The sequence below is a fragment of the Mya arenaria genome, chromosome 7, assembly GCF_026914265.1.
Source record: "Mya arenaria isolate MELC-2E11 chromosome 7, ASM2691426v1".
In the NCBI taxonomy this organism is placed as follows: Eukaryota; Metazoa; Mollusca; class Bivalvia; order Myida; family Myidae; genus Mya; species Mya arenaria.
In genome coordinates this window covers 8,181,530-8,201,435 of record NC_069128.1, presented here as the reverse complement: position 1 = coordinate 8,201,435, position 19,906 = coordinate 8,181,530, and the positions used below count along the sequence as shown (strand labels likewise).

General features: G+C 34.8%; 3 protein-coding genes across 4 annotated transcripts; 1 reads left to right on the top strand and 2 right to left on the bottom strand.

The window, feature by feature from the left end:
- Positions 1–13: 13 nt before the first annotated feature.
- Positions 14–4,812, bottom strand: LOC128240229 (uncharacterized). The gene is made up of 5 exons (XM_052956760.1): positions 4,726–4,812; positions 2,953–3,098; positions 2,377–2,495; positions 1,979–2,054; positions 14–1,645 (listed from the first exon to the last, which is right to left on the bottom strand). Exons 2-5 carry the CDS (start codon positions 3,056–3,058, stop codon positions 1,023–1,025), a joined length of 924 nt encoding a protein of 307 aa, XP_052812720.1. The 5' UTR covers positions 3,059–3,098; positions 4,726–4,812; the 3' UTR covers positions 14–1,022.
- Positions 3,177–7,574, bottom strand: LOC128240459 (uncharacterized). Its single transcript, XM_052957106.1, has 4 exons — positions 7,566–7,574; positions 7,287–7,404; positions 4,479–4,506; positions 3,177–4,197 (listed from the first exon to the last, which is right to left on the bottom strand). The coding sequence occupies exons 1-4, from the start codon at positions 7,572–7,574 to the stop codon at positions 3,327–3,329; spliced, it is 1,026 nt and encodes a 341-aa protein (XP_052813066.1). The 3' UTR covers positions 3,177–3,326.
- A 1,733-nt stretch (positions 7,575–9,307) lies between these two features.
- Positions 9,308–15,219, top strand: LOC128240228 (uncharacterized). 2 transcript variants are annotated; one of them, XM_052956759.1, is made up of 7 exons: positions 9,308–9,573; positions 10,171–10,491; positions 12,291–12,449; positions 12,862–13,068; positions 13,622–13,783; positions 14,284–14,341; positions 14,569–15,219. In XM_052956759.1, the coding sequence occupies exons 1-7, from the start codon at positions 9,531–9,533 to the stop codon at positions 14,978–14,980; spliced, it is 1,362 nt and encodes a 453-aa protein (XP_052812719.1). In that variant the 5' UTR covers positions 9,308–9,530; the 3' UTR covers positions 14,981–15,219. The 2 variants fall into 2 exon arrangements, with proteins under 2 accessions (XP_052812719.1, XP_052812718.1); XM_052956758.1 differs by having other exon boundaries at positions 13,619–13,783.
- Positions 15,220–19,906: the final 4,687 nt, after the last annotated feature.

The following is a 19,906-nucleotide window of genomic DNA, read 5'->3' as shown; positions in this document are numbered from 1 at the left end:
ACACCTGGTATTTATTTTGTATGCCGTTTTCTTTAAAATAACAAGTATACAGCACAGTATCGGACAATTTGACAAATCACTTCCATTAAAGTCGAGTTTTAAAGTGTTATAGAAGTTAGACTCTAGTGGCAGTACCTCTGCACACACATCTAAAAAACCTTTGAAAATCTGAATCATTGTAGTGCCATAAATCAACAAGAAAAAGAAAATACAAAGAGTAAGTTGACCGACCGAGACTCATATTCAAAAGTGCTGCTGCTGCTGCTTCTACTGCCTCTGCTGATGCTGCTGCTGATGATGATGATGATGATGATGATGATGATGATGATGATGATGATCATGATCATGATCATCATTATGATCATCATCATGATTGGCAAATGTAATATGCATTATGTTGGTATTTTCAATGTCTATATTTAAATCAGTTGTTTATGTATAATGTTTCTTTCCTGAACTCAAAGATCAGGGGTCATACAGTTGTTTGCTCCCTTCACTTCGAAGAAAAAGAGTTCGATGCATTTGGACCTTTATCCTTATGATTGACCATGATTGCGAAGTAAACAATAAGTGTTAATTGATAAAGGTAATATATGTTGTGTGTTCGTATGATTTTGATTATCGACCAAGATTCCGTTTCGTTTCGTTATTGTCCTTTTGTTTAAAACTTATTAAATTGTTATTGAGAAACATAGGTGAAGAAAATATGATACCTATCATTCTTTTACTTATTTTGAATAAAGATGAATATATCTGTTAAATACACATTTGCGTCCTCTTATTATTAAGCCTAACCGCCTCTAAAATGATGAGCTGTTGCAGTTTTTAATACAGCTACATTCAGTTGCCTAACATAAAAGGTAAATGTCATGGACTCGTCGCCGTGAGTTAAATGATTTTGATAATTTTGCGTTATCTATTACTGGTTACAACCTAGACCTCATAATTCATTTGGTCCAGAATATTTTCTGATCCATAACAAAGACATCGTGTTTTAAACATTTTGCTATGACATCAACGGTTCATGTAGATAATTCTAAATCAAAGCAACATCTAGCATTGTACATCTTTGGTATGGTCTCCTCCCACATGTGCCGCTTGAATTTCGGTGTGTCATTTTTGCCAATATCAACTTTGACTTTCCCCATAGTTGGTTTAGGGCATACTGCAGATCTTGATGACTCAGATCTAAAGAATGGACCTATAGAATCGTGAAGGTACCATTGACGTGCAGCATCTAGGCACGGTGCGTGCTTTAGTTCAGGCAAAATACCACATTCTGGATTCATCCTCAAAAGATTAAATTCACTTTCTGATGAATCTACAAACTCTTTGCAAACTACAACTCCTGGTTTCTGTTTTGATACATAGAAATGGTGGTATTTGGTGATATTCTTTAGAGTTTTGAAATACGTATTTAGGAATGATTTCCAACTGTGAAATGTCACTGGCTGCTGAGGGTCATTAACCAGCTGTGGGATGTTGTGGCCAGACTTGGAAGAGGCGGATACTGTGTGGGCAATTTCTTGAAGATTCTCGGCATTACAGCATCGCCACTTGACCTTCCAGATGCCGAAGTGACAGTCAGGAGCAAATTTGGTGTGCCCAGCCAACATAGTGTTTAGTGTTACACTCTCATGCAGTCCTGAAAATTGTAGGAAGATCTGTTCAGTGTAAATAAAACGTATCTATATTCAAAAAAAAAAACTAAGGATATTATTTTAGCTATGGTATAATAAAATTTTCAAGACATATAAATCTTACAATAATGGAGTGTTTACATATATGTTTATTTAGTTATAACATATCCCTTATATAAAATTACTGCCAACTATGCTTTAACTTCATCCAGTTCAGCATTCTATTAAATTAGAGCACTGCTTGCAGGTATCAATGATGTGATTGATTTCAAAAGACAGCTCAATGCACAAGTCCTTAAAAAACAGACAAACAATTATTAACAGATTAGAAAACTGACCTGTCATAACACGCCACATGGCATACCAAAGCACAGTGTGGTTCTTGTTTTGGCCAACGGCATTATCAAAATGAACCTGGAAAATTTAATACAATCTTTTTTCATATTTGAGCTTTATGCAGTACAATGTTACAATGAGGGACACATTTCATAAGCCATAGTTGAAACTAAATATCCAATTGTTATCAAGCATCGAATGTGAAATGGAAAAGCATCTGAGTAAGAATGTGTTTCATGGTGTAATATATGTTAAGTTTCATCATCTATTATATTCACTATTGATTCTAATAATCTCTTCTCAGCAATAAGGATGAACTTTGCATAGGCTGATAGAACCTTTAATCCATATTTATTCTATAGATAATTTTAATGGGTAATCGTTTTGAAGCACTAAATACCTCAGCATGTTTTTCACCAACGCCAAAGTGCTGAAAGTAGTGGTGGGCCATGCTCACGACACTGTCGCTTCCTTTCCCTGGCAATTCGGCCTCGTCCACAAGATAAAATGTCTGCTTTCCTGTTAATAAATATTAATTGTTAAAGGGACTTTACACCAGATTGGCATCAAAAAATGTTTTTTCTGTAATGAATCTCAGGACAATTATTTAATAAAATGTTTTACTTTTTGATATCAAAATTGAAAGAAAAATACCAAAATGTTAATGTTCGATCCGTAGTTGCCAAAATTGCAGTCCAGTGTTGTATTCACTGTGCTACGAAGGCTTACTCTAAACCTTTGGAACATTTAAGCTACATACCCAACTTGGTAATATCACGTGATAACATCGACAAGCCAATCACGCATAAAAATGAATTCTACTAGGTATACCTAGTAATCTTTCTTAATGGTAAAATACGGAAAATCTGTGAAAAATAAATTATTTGTAAACTATGTATTACTTCAGTTAGTTTTAACTGTCTTATTCTGTTACTCCTTGTTTAATTCCAAGTGACATCTAACCATAAAAATTTACCTGAACCTTCGGCGCACATGCCAAACACTTTCGTGGGGTGGTGAAATATATCGGCCCAACTTGTTGTGCATGATGTGGATAGTGAACTTGCTGGGCAAAGTCCCATGAGTAGTGGTAGTGCACATCTTGGCTACATGGTTCAGCACCTTTAAAGACAATAATTATAGCATTTAAAAAAAATCAAATAGTATTGTAATTTATGAAAACAGGTGATCCGACCGCTATTCAGTAACTTTCAAATGATAGTAATATACACTGTATCAGAAAATGTTAGGGTAAATAATAATTAATTGTGGCACAGACAAGTGTACTCAGAACAAATATTTTTGATCAATATATTAACATATAAATCTTATTTTGGTTTTGGAATGGCTCTAACCTTGTGAAAGAATTTCACTGCTATGAACATCTTTGCTTGCAGCAGTTAACTCCTTGTACTGCTCTCTTTGTTTTTTTGCAGTGCTTAGATGAGCCTCGTACTCACTTACAAGTTCATTTTTATCTTCATCACTTAGCTGACCCGACTTTCCCAATTTTACACCAAATTTTTGGCATTTAAAACAAAGGTCTGTCGTTGGCTTTGCCAAGGCTATGTGAGGGCAAAGTTCATTCCAAATGTTTCGAAATGTTTTAAGACACACTTGTCTATAGCCAGTCTCAACAGCACTTTCCTGATATATTTCATGAATTTCAGAAATGTTAACATCAGATGGCAATAAAAGAACAGTCTGATTTGGGCAATGAGGGAGCCGACCTGGCAATGGCAAAGCATTGTCTGTTGCATAATTTTCAATAAAGGTTTTCAACCTGCTTCGGTCTGTAAAGCTAAGGGCGTTAGCTGGGGCCTTGTGCTTATTCCCATGAATTCTGGGCTTTATCCCCTCAGAATCCAGTGATTTTGCCATTCTTTGCAAACTGCAGTAAGATGTTGCATGTGCAAAAATAAATGTGGTTTTACAGATTTTGTGTCCCATAAAATAATACATCTGCGATGGTTTCACACGGGTCTTTTGTGATTTCTTATTGGACAATATTTTGCCAGTGGTAACTCTATGGGCAAGCAAAAGACTCTTAATAACAAGTTCTCTTTCATCATTTGAAAGGTCCATGCAGTTTTGTCTGTAAGCTAACAGTTTTTCAAAATCAACTACTGATGAGCATGGTTTCCCATTATATAATCCTTTACATCCACATGTTTCTGCTCGCAGTTTGTTTACATTATGAATCTCCTTGACATCTTCAGGTCTTGAAGTACCATCATAATCATTTGACAGAGTAAGTACATCATCGTTGAAACTAGTTTCAGAAACATCATGTTCACAATCAGACTCTTGTTCATTGTTTATTTCACAATCAGAATCATCATTATTGATAAAACATGATAAAATTGACCTTTCATCTGAATCTTTTATATTTTGACTTTGAGATGACTGCACAAGTTCATTGAAATAAAGATTGTCAAGTTTAAGTAGTTCATTTGCAAAATCTGGATCATCATTTTGAATATATTCTTTATCATAAGGTACCGTCGAGGCCTGTGACAACGTGAACTGACTCATAGTTTATTTAACATTTAACCTTGGCGGTCATTATCGGTTGCTAACAACAAAAAATATTTTCCAATAGGTGTCGCAGAATTCACTTCCGGGTTTTGTCAATCACTTTGATTGCCATGTGAAAGTACTGTCAAATTGCATTATCAAGCTTACAGATTGTGTTATACTGATTAAACATAATCAATAAATGATTAAATAACATTTTATTTGCACTTACCACTTGTAATTCCACAATTTGAACCCAGAAACGTTGAAGTTTAACCCCGGATGTTCCTCGTGATAACTGGGAAACGGTGTCTCGGTTACTGCGTTGTTTGTCAGAATGTGAACAAATATCGGTTATAAACAACCATTTCATGATCAAGCATATTCTGATCAATGTTCTTTCGTTTCAAAAAAATAAAATAATACTGTTTTTATTTCAAAAACGTCTCACATCATCGACCAGAAATGTTTGCACCTTACCGTCATACAGACGTAGTTACCAAAGTCCAAAAGCCGAACAGCTGACCGACTCTTTCGGTAAATTAAACACACGTTAAAAGGTTATGATCAACTATACGTTAATAAATAGTGTTGCAGAGGGTTTATTGCTGAAATTGACGTGTTTTTTTATGTTGACAACAAATAACTAAGTTTTAAGCTCGAAAATACCATGAAACATCAAGGGGAAAAGAGTGCGCGATTTGATTCTCGCTTTTTCTCGTTATTCACGTTAGCGCCACAATGATCAAAATCGCGTTCCCATCCACATATTAAGATGCTTCTGTAATACGGACCCAGAACTGTAAACATGTTTAAAAACTGGAAATTGCACCATTTAAATAACAAAAATAAAAGAATCCTCCTCAACAGACATGCCTAATGAAATTTCTTGCGGAAACCCTGTACCGTCGAACAACGTTGGCTCGAATCCAAGGGACCGGCAAAAAACTCGGGCCTCGGGGAGTTCGAGCCAAGCGGAAATGGTTAAAATCAGTTTTAAGAAATCGGTCCTTTAAATCCAGTTCGCGCAAACGAGGAAAACGAGGAAAACGAGCCAAACGAGTTCGAGTCAACGGGGTTCGACTGTACATATTAATACTTGGCGTCGTATCCACTAAATATGACTGTTGGAAAAAAGTTAGCATTAACATGACAAACTAGACTAACATTCTTTTTGTGTTATGTATATAAAGTCAGATGTCAGCGAAACAAAAGATCAACCAATTCAGCAAGCTATGTTTATTCTAGAGATACAAAGGTCGACATTGCAGAGCTGTACAGCGATTTGTTTCGTCTTAATCCTTTAAAAGGCGACCTTGTTTGGTAAAAAAAAGAAAAATCGGTTAAAATTGTGAACTATTAAAATAGAAACATACAGCTTGCAGCAATTGCAAAAGCTAAAACACTGAAATGAACATCCTACAATAGTTATTTTTATAAAAACACGTAAAGTTATTGAATCTCCCTGCAACTATCCTCAACCTTAGTTTCAAGAAAAGTTTCGTTGAGTCTGAATACTGCATTTGTGTAGTTATTTTGCATTGATACCACAACTTCAAGCCAGAGAATAAATTCAAGATTGTCGAGTAGGAAAGCATCAGCAATTATTAAACGAAACATGACAATAGTGAAAATTGTAAGACATTGGGTGATAGTTTCGAAACAAAATATATGGAATCAAGTACACCATTTCTTGAGTAACTGTTCTAACAAATGAATCAGTTTTCAATGAACTACTTCAAATTCCAGTTGTTCGAATAGTTCGAAGTAGTAATACAATTGTAATTAAATTTTAAGTTTTGAGTGTGCGTGTAGGTTGTTCATCTGGAGTATCATCTAAATTGGTACAAATGGCATCTATTTCATAAACCGTGGGTCCTACAGAGACCGAGACGACGGATGTTTATTACTTACTATGGATTTGGACAGGGGCGATTTAAATGACGTTTTCATTGGCCAAGACGACAATGATAATACATCGACATTGCCGTCTTCGTATATGTTGGGGCTTTTTTGGAGATATACTAAACAATGATGAAAGCGCAGCGAGGCCGCAGGCCTAGAAAGCTCGCACCATTTTCTGAAGAACTCCAAAATGAACTCTAACTTGTTTGACTCACTAGCTCCGCCCTCTTATGTAGTCACGTGATATTTTGGCGCGACAGTGAAATCGCCTGGGCGTTATAGCTCAATCAAATCAGTAAATGAGCTAGTGTCGTACGATGGTAAATTAATAATTGTCTCGGCTTTGTGGGTATTTCATAATTTCAACTTAAATCAATTGCTGGTTGTAAAAAAAGGGAAAAGCACAGAAAGATGAGCTTTTACCCTACTTTTCGTAAAAAAATCAACAAATTGTAGAAGTTTGGATAATTGTAATTACCTCGGTACGTTTGCATACCATCATACCATACTTACTGGGATAACATTGTTATTTACTTCATTCATTATGATGACATGCTCTTTTAAACTACGCTATTATGATCTCTATCCACATGAGAATGAATAACAATAAAAAGGCACATTTTGGTACTGCATTGCGCTAGCTTGTTGTACATTAAAAATACTGTAATAACAAAATACTCTCTAAGAAAATAAACGTTTGTTTTCACCGTCAAATCTGCTCTGCATGATATGGAGCTACAATGAGTGGGGTAAATACTCTATTGTCATTGACCAGCACGTATGTGCGAGCAACAACATGATAGAAGTACTGTGGCAATACCTTTTCTCTGCGAAGAAATAAAGGTCCAATATATAATCATTTGAGCTTATAGAGTGTTTAACCTGTACATGCAGTAGTAGATACAGAGCTATCGTGACTCGTCGGCGCAGTTGGAGAAAAAGACTCGTGGTCGGCAGAGTTGGAGACAAAGAGGTCAGATCGGAAGTTGTCGTTGTTGTGGTAACCCTTTAATAAAAAAAATACCACTACTAAAATTCGAATTATATCATTGCCAAATTTAATCAAGCTATTGATATTTTTTTTTTTAAAGCACACACACGGCTGAACGATGGGGGGGGGGGGGGTTGAGACGCAATATGGCTTAATAACATTGCATAAAAACATACATATACCATAGTTGTATGAAGCCAGAATTTCCAGAAAGCGAAAATGTGTATTTATATATAATTATTGTATGCTTTATTTAAATTAAAAATAAAAGGAGTGTCTTCATTGCACAAATACAGATCACCATTGTTTATCTAACTTTTCTCAGAAGTTGAAATCAACTTGATCAAATTTACATGTACTTCCTACTATTTAAACTGTGACTGATCGTAACATTTATCTAGATATTATATTGGTCTAAATATGAAATTACTTTGTTGATAAACAGATCGCATCAAGTACTACTTAGTATACCGGAAGTTACGCATAATTATAATTGATATCAATAAAGTCAGGGCACGAATTTCATTGTTATCTTTTATTCATCTTATCAATGAATACATTACAACTAATCACGAAGTCAACAACAAAGCTATGGTCTTAGAGAGACTCACTCACAGAGAATATGTTGGCAACTCTTCATTTTTATTTAATAAAAACTGTTGAAATTGAGTTATATTACTTTTATAAACAATCACCAAACATGTGAAGAAACTGACAGATTTTTTAACAGAATGTTGTAAATCAAAGCCCTAAATAATCCAATTCACCATAGAGTTACTAACGCCTTACGTCAAAATAGATAGATAGATAGATTCTTTTATTCCTCCAACAATGGAGAGCATTACATATTTATAACATACAATACATGAATATACAGTTGATATATAATCATAACATAGAAAAGAATAGGAACATGATATGCATGACATCAATTTCAGGGTACACAACAATACAAAGTATGGGAAATAAATGACATGTCCCTACATTACACATCGTCCTGCATTTTAGATAGAGTTATGACAATGATATAAAAGGAGTGATATTTATAAGTAAAGTAAACATAGTAAAATAGATAGTTACTTTTACAAAAAAACAAACAAAAAAACAACCCAAATGAACGAGACTTCAAAAGAGGGTATGTTTACACACATTGTACATGTAATTACATATGCGGTAAAAAATTAGCCAGTGGCTTGCTGAGAAAATGTAAGTATCGTAGTACCGTCTTGAAAATATGTACTCGACTGTGGTCGCTGAGCGTAAAAGATCCGAAACCGGACATCATTTCTAATAATTGTTCGGAATAATGCATTTGACAAAATTCGTCATACTGATTTACTGTGAACATTAAACTTAATTTTCGCCAAAGGCACTGCCTAGTAGTATCGTTCGAACGACAAAATAACAAAACATGTTCTGAAATGAAATACGTTTGATCAGAACATAGTGTGCACTTAGTAACGTAGGGTCTACTGAAAATTTTACTTAAAGCTAGAGCCACCGTCCTGCAATATATGAGTTGCTCGCGATATATTTGACTGAACCTCCATATAATACATGGTGATATTTCATTATTTATAGACAGAAAACCACGCAAACTGTCTTCACTCAATAGCCTTGATTGATATTCTGCGTTAGCAACTTCGTAGATAGATTTCTTAACTAGGTTTTTCCACGTACACATTTCTGGAAACGTGCCATTTTCTAGATACTGGTTTACATAAACCAAAAAATTGTATTTGCATAATATTTTGTATATGTCGGGGAAAAATCCTGTTATTTGACTTGGATTCTCGAGGAATTCAAGAAGTCTGTATATGAATATTCGTTTAACGGCTTGATCTCTTCCGGGATAAACTTGAAAGAGCCACTTTAAAATCAATCCTAACTTCAAGGATAGGTCTTTCGCACTTCCATCATGAATTTATTTAAAGACTAGATTGTGCAGTTCGGTGTGAACTTCAATTACTAGTATATGTGTTTGTGTTTTGAAAAAATCCTGTTTGTGTTTTAAATGTTGAATTATTTCGTAGCCATCGGTTCAATTAAGCTTCCAAATACAGGCCTATTCAAATGTAAAAAATACTGTCAGACAGTGTATATATTCTGGCTGGATTTACTTAGTTGTGTTTGAGGAGACCATGGCAAAGCTTTTACTTTTTCTTACACTCACAGTGTTGACCGGTAAGTATTTTTTAAAGAATGCCAATTATAGTTTCCATAGCAAAAATGTATCCTTTGTAAAAATACAAATAAAACAATATGCATTGCACTACGATTAATTTTAGTTTTAACTGTATTTCATTGTATGACGATTGTGAAGTCAGTTATGTTAACCATTCTCGTTGGCACGATGTTACGCGAGTGTAGTCTTTTTGTTGCGAGGGAAACCGGAGAACCCGGGAAAAAACCACTTTTCCGGCTTGGTTACCACAACGCACTACAATTAAAAAACATAATACAATGTCACATTTCAATGTTAACTTTTTCTCTAATAAATTTATTAAGTATTTCTTGTACCTAATATTTATGAGTTTGGATTTTTCATTGTTATTGTTGCTAATGGTTGTGGTGGTGATTTTGGTATTTATGGTACTTGTTTTTCAAATTGCCCTTACTGTGAGTGATTTAAATGACTTTGGTGTTAATTGGTGTGTGTCTGTCATCACCCTAACATGGCAAAATACTTTCTAAAATAGAAACTTACATGCTGTAGATAAAACAACACGAATGTCTATTAAGAATAAACCGCAAAGATATTGTTATTTATCTCTCTCTCAGGTATAATAGAAGGTGAACAAACTGAAAAAAGTGTTGGAGATGCCATCGGATTTGTTCTCCCTTCATATTTTGAATGTGGTCCATACTCGCTGATTGGCCCTGACAGTGGTGTCCTCATCAATATTGCTAATGCGACACAATGTGACGTCATGCAACTATATTCGGAGCGGAGCAGGTGTGTGCTTCGAAGTGACGGGTCCTTTTGGTTGGCGTTACACCATCTTGCAAAAAGGGATGAAGGAAAGTATGCTCTTCGTGCAGGACGAAGAGATGATAGTGCAGGATGTAAGCTGGAGAAATGGACCGATGTCATTGTACGAGGTATGGTCTCAGTTACGTGAAATAGTTAGTTGAGGTACTTAACATACCTTGAATATACATTTTATTTCATCGTTTAAAGTTTATATAGTTTAGTTTGTGAGAAATCTAGTGACAGAGTTGTAACTCCTCTACACAATGGTACATCAAATAACTAAAACTTTCCCCATACAGAAACGAATCCTCGGTTACATTTGCCTTCGTGTAGAATAGCCGTAATATTATGACCCGGTAGTGGATATTTCATGATCAGCGGTCACTGTTTCTTAAAGGGTTGTGAATTAGGAGGAACGGTATCTAGAAAATGATGCAGTGAAAACAAAGCGGTATTTTTTTTCAGTCGGGCCGCATTTAGAAATTGTACCGCAAGGCTGGGATAAAGAATGCACCTTTTGATTAACTGAATCAAGAAAATACTGTTAACATATGGATTCATTATTTTAAAAAATAAATTAAGGGTCATTCTTTTGATAAAAAGAAAGTCCCTTCATTCACAAAAAAAGTACCAGCTGTATTTCTAAAACTTATTGACTTCAAATATAGACGTTATTCGACTACAGTTTCAAAAAGTCCCTTTTTATAAAGAATAATGACCAGGGATCGTGATTATATGGTGATCAAAACACTTTTTTACACCAATATTAATTTCGTCTCTTTAAGAATATGTTCAATTCAGCATGGTTAAAATCTTTTCGCAGACAAAAATACATTTAATTTAATTTGTACTGATTTATTATGTGCAAACTTTGGCAATAGAGTAAACATTCACAGATGATGGTTTGAATTTTGTTGATGAAAACTAGAAAAAAAACACGAAAGGCTTAAAGGAAGATAAACATGTATGAAAATCAGTATCAATGGGACCACAACCCAATTAATGAGGCAAAAGATCGAATGATGTAACATAAAAAATATGACAAAATGTGGATTGTTTGTTAAGTAGTCGAAATTAAAGTTGAACATGTGTTAAAGGGTTGAATGGTTGCCAACACATGGTATGTTTGGTACTGGGTACGTAGTCTAAATAAGATTTGCACATGTGTTTGTTCGGCCCTAAAAGGACTTTGTAGTCACCAACATGTGGTCTGTTTAACACTGGGTAAGTAGTCGAAATTAGAGTTGCACATGACTGTGTTTGTTTGGCTCTTGAAAGAGCATAATTGTTGCCAACACGTTGTCTGTTAGGCACTTGGAAGTCTAATTAAGAGTTGCACATGTGTTTGTTTGGCTTTCGGAAGAGCTTGACTATTGCCAACACGATTGTGTTTGTTTGGCTCTGAATGGACTTTATGGTTGCAAAATGTGCTCGTTTTTGAAGTGGATTAATTAGAGCTGCACGTAAATTAATTTGGTTAAAATGGGCTTTTGGTTAAAAATATGTATTTTATGTGGTTTTGGTAATAAATATGCTTTATAAGAAATGCGCATGAATTCATCTGGCTTTGAATGGGCTTTATGGCTGCCACAGAGTAATCTGTTTCAAAGTGAGTAGGCTAGGTTAAATTGATGCCGCACATGTGCTTGTTCGACTATGAATTCGTTTTTATGTTTGCCAATATGTGATCTGTGTAGCATTAGAGTTGCACATAGGTTTGTTTGGCTTTGAATGTGCTTAATGTGCATAACATGTATCACTGAGTAGGCTTATATATTGCTGCCCATGGATTTGTCACTTTAACGAAACAAACGTACATAAAGCGTTTGTTCATGTATAAGTGTACAAATGATATTTTTAACTAGACCTACATTATACTTTACCATATAGATAGTTGTGTTTTATCTAATACTATTAATGATTATAGGATCTGAATGGTTACTATGGGGATCTTGGAGTGGCTGCAGCCAGTCTTGTGGAACAGGATACCGTACACGGTCACGTGACTGCTCACATCCTTTAACTTGTGGGACGGATGAGAGTGAGAGTATGGTGTGCGAATACCAGCCGTGTAAAGGTCATATAGGTAGCGTATGTCTTTGATTAAAGTACAAAGTTTCATTTACGATTATCAGTAAAACCCATTTTCATTAAAAATAATTAAAGAATTTCATTATTTTCTATAGCTATCTAAAAAAAGTATTTTTTGGCCTACACAATAGCTTTATTCCGCTACAGTTAATTCTAAATGTGTACAAGAGTTATGTGTTTAAAATGAACACTTGGTTTCAAATTGTTTAGCACACCGTTGCATAGTAAGTCAGGCCTTACCTGATTATTGATCAAACACGAAACTCAATTAAATATTTATAGGTAAAGCAAACCTTGGTATAAGGTTGCTTATCCAGAGATAATCATTGTCGTGGCTCGAAACGGTAACTTTGCCAAACCAACATCGACTCATACAATTATTGTACATACAAAATGTATTTTCACAGAAAAAGGTACTTCCACATTCGGCCGCATTTCGACTAATTTGCACTGGAGTTATTGGTCCGCGTGGTCACATTGCTCTCGCACATGCGCAGAGGGGCAGAAAACACGGTCACGTGACTGCTTGGACGAGCGCAGTAATACATTACCAACTGAGTATTGCAAGGGAGACAATCAAGAGACTGACATTTGCAAGGATACAGACTGCTTAGGTATATTGTCTATAGCAGTTATCCAGAAAGATGACATTGCTTTTTAAAACTGTTTTAATGATTAAACGTTGTTCGCTTATGTTGTATACCAGTTAAGCTCAGAATGCTTAGATAGTTAAAAACTATCGTTTATAAGGCTAAACAAATAAGTTATTGTTTCCGGTTTCCCGACATACCCCGATTTTGTCCACCAAGGGCCTTTTCATAAGTTAAGCATTTCCGTAATCATCCAACTAATATATTTTTTATAAGTGAAATACTTTTTTCATTGAATCGATTGTACCCACATACCTTTATATTAAAACACTTTGACAATGTTATTCAGAAACTATTTAACCCACAAATGACAAAAGTCATTCTGACCTAATTAGCCTGTATGTGGGGATGGGTGGCGTGGGGCGATGGGGGTCGGGGGGTAAATCAAGATACTTAACAATATATGTTTTATGTCTCAACATATATATAATTATATATTGCGTTCTTCTGAATACCTTGACTCGAAAAGTGCTTTTCAACATCTCACTAGAACAGCGTGTTATTTCATAAACAGCAGGTGCGAGGAGTAGTCAAGTGACGTCATTATCTGGAGACATGACGTTATCAGTGCCTCTTTATGGAGTCGTTGGAGCTGGAGCTGGGATTTTCATCATCGTTCTCGTCGTAGTAATCGTTGTTCTGATGATGAAATTGAAGAGACGTCGGAGGTTGTCGATCGGTAAACCATTATTTTGAGCTATATTTTCGGTTTGTTTGAATTAACACAAACATTTTGAAGCTATTTGATACATTTTAAATAACGAATAGAGTTTTCATGTAGATGTTAAAGCTTCACTCTCACAGATTTACCGTTTGACAACTTTTTTTTTTTTGTCTTGGAACGAGCAAATTTTTGCGAAAAGCCATGGAAACCAGTGATTTAGAACAGCTGACAAAAATCAGATCGCAGATTTTTATATTAAAGTTAAACAATTGATGTTTTATGCATTTTTCTTAAACCGTTACTAACGGTCTAAGCCATAAAACATTAACTTTCAAACGTTAATATGAAAATCTGCGATCTGATTTTTTGTCAGCAATCTTATATCATTGGTTTGCAGATGTTATCCAAAAAATTGCTCTTTCCAAGACAAAAAATAAAAAAGTTGAAAAAATGGTAAATCTGTGAGAGTGCAGCTTTAGATAAAAAAACAATGTATTGTCAATTTACTTTCGTAGGTTCCACATCTACAACCATACACAGGCATGCACAGAAAAGGTACAAAAAATGCAACCAGTAAGTAAAGTTTTGGCGAATTATTTCATACTTCTCATTTCTCTTTTCCGTTTTTGTTTGTGTTTTTTTTGCATGTTTCTGTAAAGTCGAGCATTCGACTTGTACGAAATGCTTCATACGTGTTTCAATATTATTACAATATGCGTGTGTATATGTATATAAATCTGAAGGTTAAAGTATGTTTTCTTGCAACACATGTATTCTAGAGGCGTGCTTTTGGTTTTCAGACAAAGGCAATCTCGTGCAATTTCGGTGTCGGTTAGTGGTGTTCATTTGTATGACGAAATAAACGACGATGATGTCAAGTCCGAGAGCAAAGTAAGTGACAGATCTTCAGTAATGACTATAGACAACACCTACGTCTTTTTACCAAAATCTCCCAACCCTCAAAGTCGAGAATATGGGAATGTAGCCTACAATAATACATCAAAAACTGTGGCTACGTTCAATTATGGGACATCGACGGAAAATAACGGACATCAACCGGACAATTCCGATATATTGACGGAAACAACCGATTTTTTTCCGGAAAATGTAGAAGGTCCACAAACATCTTGGTACAAAGAGCGCCACAAGTCAGTGGATAGTGTTGGTTACATGATTCCTGCGAACGAGAGAGCGAGGCGTAATTTGAAATGAATTACTAGATATATATATCTCACTCAGAAAGTAAATCGTTACTTTTATTGTCTTGTTTGTTTGGTCAATGTTTGAATTATACAAACATGTTCAAAGAAATGTTAGATTATATTTTGTAATTAGCCATTATTCGGCAACTTGTATAAATGTTATCAGAAGGACAAATGCAATGTTATGATTGTTATATATATATAAAGGCACGTGGAAAACACATCATAAGGAATAAAAAGCCTTTTATATATTCATTGCGGTTATTTTGTTGAAATAAACGAATATTTTTTACTGCAATAACACACTTTTCGTTTTTCCTTTAAAGTCGCAGGGTATCCGGTAGATATCAAAATGGAAAACACAGGCACATTTTAAACATTAACATGGTTTTATGTTCGGTCACTTAATGATAAATACAAAACACACAACTTCAAAGTAAAATAAAGGGAGATAATGTACTCCTTTCATTTGATTCATTTCATATGAATATGTGTATAATATTTACCATACATTATATATGCCTTCGAAAACAGGACTGCGAGTTGTAGAAACTTCCCAAATTACCTCATAAATAAGTGCATCAGTTAATCTGTGAAGCTTTTGGTCTGTATTATCTCCCCTTTGTCCGTTGTGGGACCGTACAACGTGGCCTCAAAGGCAGGATTTAGAGCGGCCTGAATCATCTTGTCGGCCTTTATGTATTTTGGGCCTCCATTTTGAAACATCGGTAAACATGATACATGTGTATTTGACGACCGTACAGCCATTTCAGCAAGCTATTAAAGGTAACTACAAAAATGTGTCTACCTCTAGTGGAAGCACGGTGAAAGAGGGGGGGCACCCGCCCAATTTACTTTTTTATTTCAATTAAGGAGAGAAAAAGTAATAAAATACGCCCATTTCGGTCTAGAAATTGGGATGGGGGAGTACCCTCAACCCACACTGCTATCACTATAACCTTATAATTTTCGGCTCTGAGGTCCATGCCCTTGAGTTTCGCCCCTCCTACATGAACTGCTGGACCCGCCCTGATTAACGTTAATCATTATTTCTTACGTAGAATTAGGGATAGAGCATTTTCGGTGCAGAAGGATGAAGAGAGATGTACTATTATTGAAGCACGACAAGAAAACATATGGGACTCTTTATGTAATGTCTTTAATATCTGTTTTCGGCATCATATCAAACATGTTGACACAAACTATGAAATGTAAATTACCTTCAAACTTCCAAAGAATGCCTTCTAAGTGATTCCTTGCGTCATATTCACTGTACGAGGCATTTCTGCTTGTCGCGGTCTATAGTAGAAGCTTTGTTTAATGCATTTGAAACTAAATATAATTTAAACAAACTATGAACGGACGACTTACCTTTTACCGCACCAGTCTAAAAACCATTTAGGCCATTTTTGCAAAACATTTAAGTAACGACTAAATTCCGAGCATTCACAATAAATTCAAAAAGTTAACCTACTTGTACGATGCAGTCGTATTGCATGTGAGTCCACAACTGATCACCGTATGAATACGTCAGCATCGTTTACATGATTTTCTTCATGCCAAGCTTTAATTATTGTATTTTTTGAATTTCAAATATAAGTGTGTGTGTTTTTCATCTTTCACCTCTTAACATTGTGTTTTTATCTTTGACTATGGAATACGTGTGTATTTTGCAACCAATATCGCCTAGAAGGGATGTTAATGTTTATGATAAGGTAGATAGATTTAGAAAATAGTTAATCTCTGAAACCATTAATGAAACGTTGTATAATCATCACCAACATACTAATAATACGATACTGAGAACTACAGGGAAAGGACACAATACTTAGGCATGGGTATACCGCATATGTATCAAAACATTTTTATTAATCAATGTTGAGGTCACCGCCATAGAACACTCATCTTACAGGATTTTACTAGGGAATAAACTACTGTTGAGTTCTGCATTTTCATGTTCGTCTTTATTGCTGCACATTAACTGACTGATGTTATATTACTCAAGATTACCGCAGTTAAGTTTTAAGTGGGTTTGTATAAATTGCACTTGATGAAGGATAAATAATCATTAACGTTTAAGTGAGGTATATTGTAATGTTAATGATTTAAACTCAGGTATTAGGAAAACTGAGTATTGAGTTTACACACAGGGATGTGGACGTCGTTGCCCTTGATAATGTCAAGTGCACATTGCACATGCATTTCTTACGTTCTGCCTAGCCACTACTTTTACTTGAAAGAGTTCGCTAACTGTCCTTTGTATTGCAATGCACCTCCATGTGATCATCCGAGGAGCAGGGCAAAGCAAGCTACGTGACACCTTCCTGCAAATGCTAGAGTCAATCGAACACAATGGTCATCACGATAATGAGCTGAACATTTATGTAAGTATTTTGAACAACTGTCAGTCGAAAACCAGTCTGTTTTGCCGGCCAATGCAATCGAGGATCATCACCACATTCTCTTGTCTTTGACCATACAGTGTGGGTGACATTTCATGAGGAGGAAAATGACAGCCATTGGATAACTAATAGTATTACAATTGATTGACAATGGCAAATGTGATATGTTATTAAATTCCTTCCGCAGGTCTACGTTAACATGATGGAATACTTCAAACTTGAGGACGTTTAAATGCTTAACATTATATGTTTATGTTTATCGCAACAGCGTCAAAATGTGTACATAGTCTTAGTTATTAATTTCATTTTCTGTGATCTTGAATTTATCAGGTTGATGGTGCATCTGTATATACTTTTAAAACAAACGGAAGTTGCCTCAAGTAAGGTTTAACATTTCACATTCATAACATATAATGCCCTCAACTTTATATGCGTCAATAGATTAAGAACTTTAGTATTCCATTAAATTTTCTCGATAAGTGTACACTAAAACCTAAATTCAAAACACATTGAAACACATGTCTATTAAAATAATTAAATCTTGGAACTGACAGAAAGTATTACAATGCTTAGTTGCATTTCTTTGTAAAGGAAGGCTTCGTATATATAATTGAAAATTAAAATATGACCAAAACCACCAATAAGAACCTCTAGGCCATTGAGTTTATTGCCGACGTCCTCATCATAGTTCCGTATTTCTTGAAGCCTATTTACGAGGTTTTATACCGAAGCTTAACGGAGATGGCCGAGTTGTTACGATTGTAAGAACACACATAAATATATCAATAAATTGTATCGGTAGAGCGGATGTAGGCGGACCTTTAAACACCCGCGAAACTATTAAGCCTAGTATCTGTAATTTCATTGGCTGAAAACTCAGATTGCGTTATAAAGGTTATTTGTTATCGTACCAATGAATTATTTGTTTATTAACGTATTTCGAAAGAATAATTTTACAAAAACTGTGCTTGTGTAGGTCATATTAAAATGAGTTGCTTAAACGAAATGTGGTGAAAATAAGATAAGTATACGAATAAAGGTATTTTGCCAAGTGCATAGTCTCGGCTTTCATAAAGTTTCAGTATATTTTTTTTTTCTTTTGAAAAGCTGATTGTTTATCCTTATTACCCTTATGATGAATTGTGTTGTTGCATCAATATATCACATATTAATATGTGTTCATGTAGTATTGTCTTAGATATTAAACAATACTTGTGCCCTTACTTCGATAATGGCTTACACGGGCCGATTATGCAGAACTTTGATAAAGTTAACGCGATCGTTGTTAATTTTGAAAACGTTAGTGTACCGGATGTTTAATGGACACATTTTTGATTTGCAGTATTTCTTAAACAGCTATGAGACAGCTGAACTTATTTTATCTAAATATATCAGCATACCATCAACAATATAACGTTTAAAGGTTATCAGCGAAGTCGTTTATCACGTTGTTAACTGAAACAAAAAAATAACAATCGGCCCAATGTGTAACATTGTTGTTATGTTATTCTTTTAGTTACACACTACATTTATTAGATTTTAACACTATAAAGGTCTCAGAAGTTTGTTTAACATAATTCTGTTAAAATAACAAGGACATGGCAACATCTTACATAACTACGATATCCGCCAAGGCTTTTATGGCATCGCGCTATAATAGCTAAATGGCAAAAAAACATGATCAAGAATTTTAAATGACAATACAAATACACAATCATAAACGATAGTATTAACTATAATGACATTACGTTCGCATACTATTTGGTGCGCTTTTCTTAAAATCTACAATTAAATGTCATTTTATATCCTTTTTAGACATATAATAAAAATACAATTGTTGTTTCGTAAGATATGTTATCATAATATATTTCACAAAGTAAACACTATATCTCTCTTTGGGTGTTCACGAGGAAAAAAAAGCAAAAAAGCACGTAATACTGAAAAGACACTTTTTGTGTTTTTGTGTATATTATTACAAAATTATACTGTTATTGTAAAACACATGCATAATTAATAGATTAGTAGAGTCTATACAATTATTGACTATAGAACATATATAGAAGGAAATTTTGTGGTGGCCTCTAACCTGTAAAACCGCATAAAGGTCATTTCGCAAATATAGCTAAAAATGCGGAACACGTTTTGTAACGCTTTAAGCTCACAGTTGCAGGGATATGTCCGGCACATAGCTAACTTGAGATATTTTGGAGCACTTGTCGTAACAGTGACACTTCTTTGGTGTCTTATCTTACAAAAGCATAACCTTATAAGTTGGAATTTAGTAATTTAGCGTTGCTTATGTACTTTGTGCAAAACTCAAGTTCTTATCCCAAACGTTTGTAAAAAGGTACTTATGCTATAACGTTGTAGGCCCCTTTGTTAAGTTAAACTCTGTTTTAACTATCTAGGACAAAATCTTCTTCATGTTGGTTGTATTTGTTTGAACTAACATACATAGGGATTTGTACAGAAACAAATTCAGAAATTCTGTAATGAATTTGTGCTTGATATATTGTGTACTAATAAACCAGATG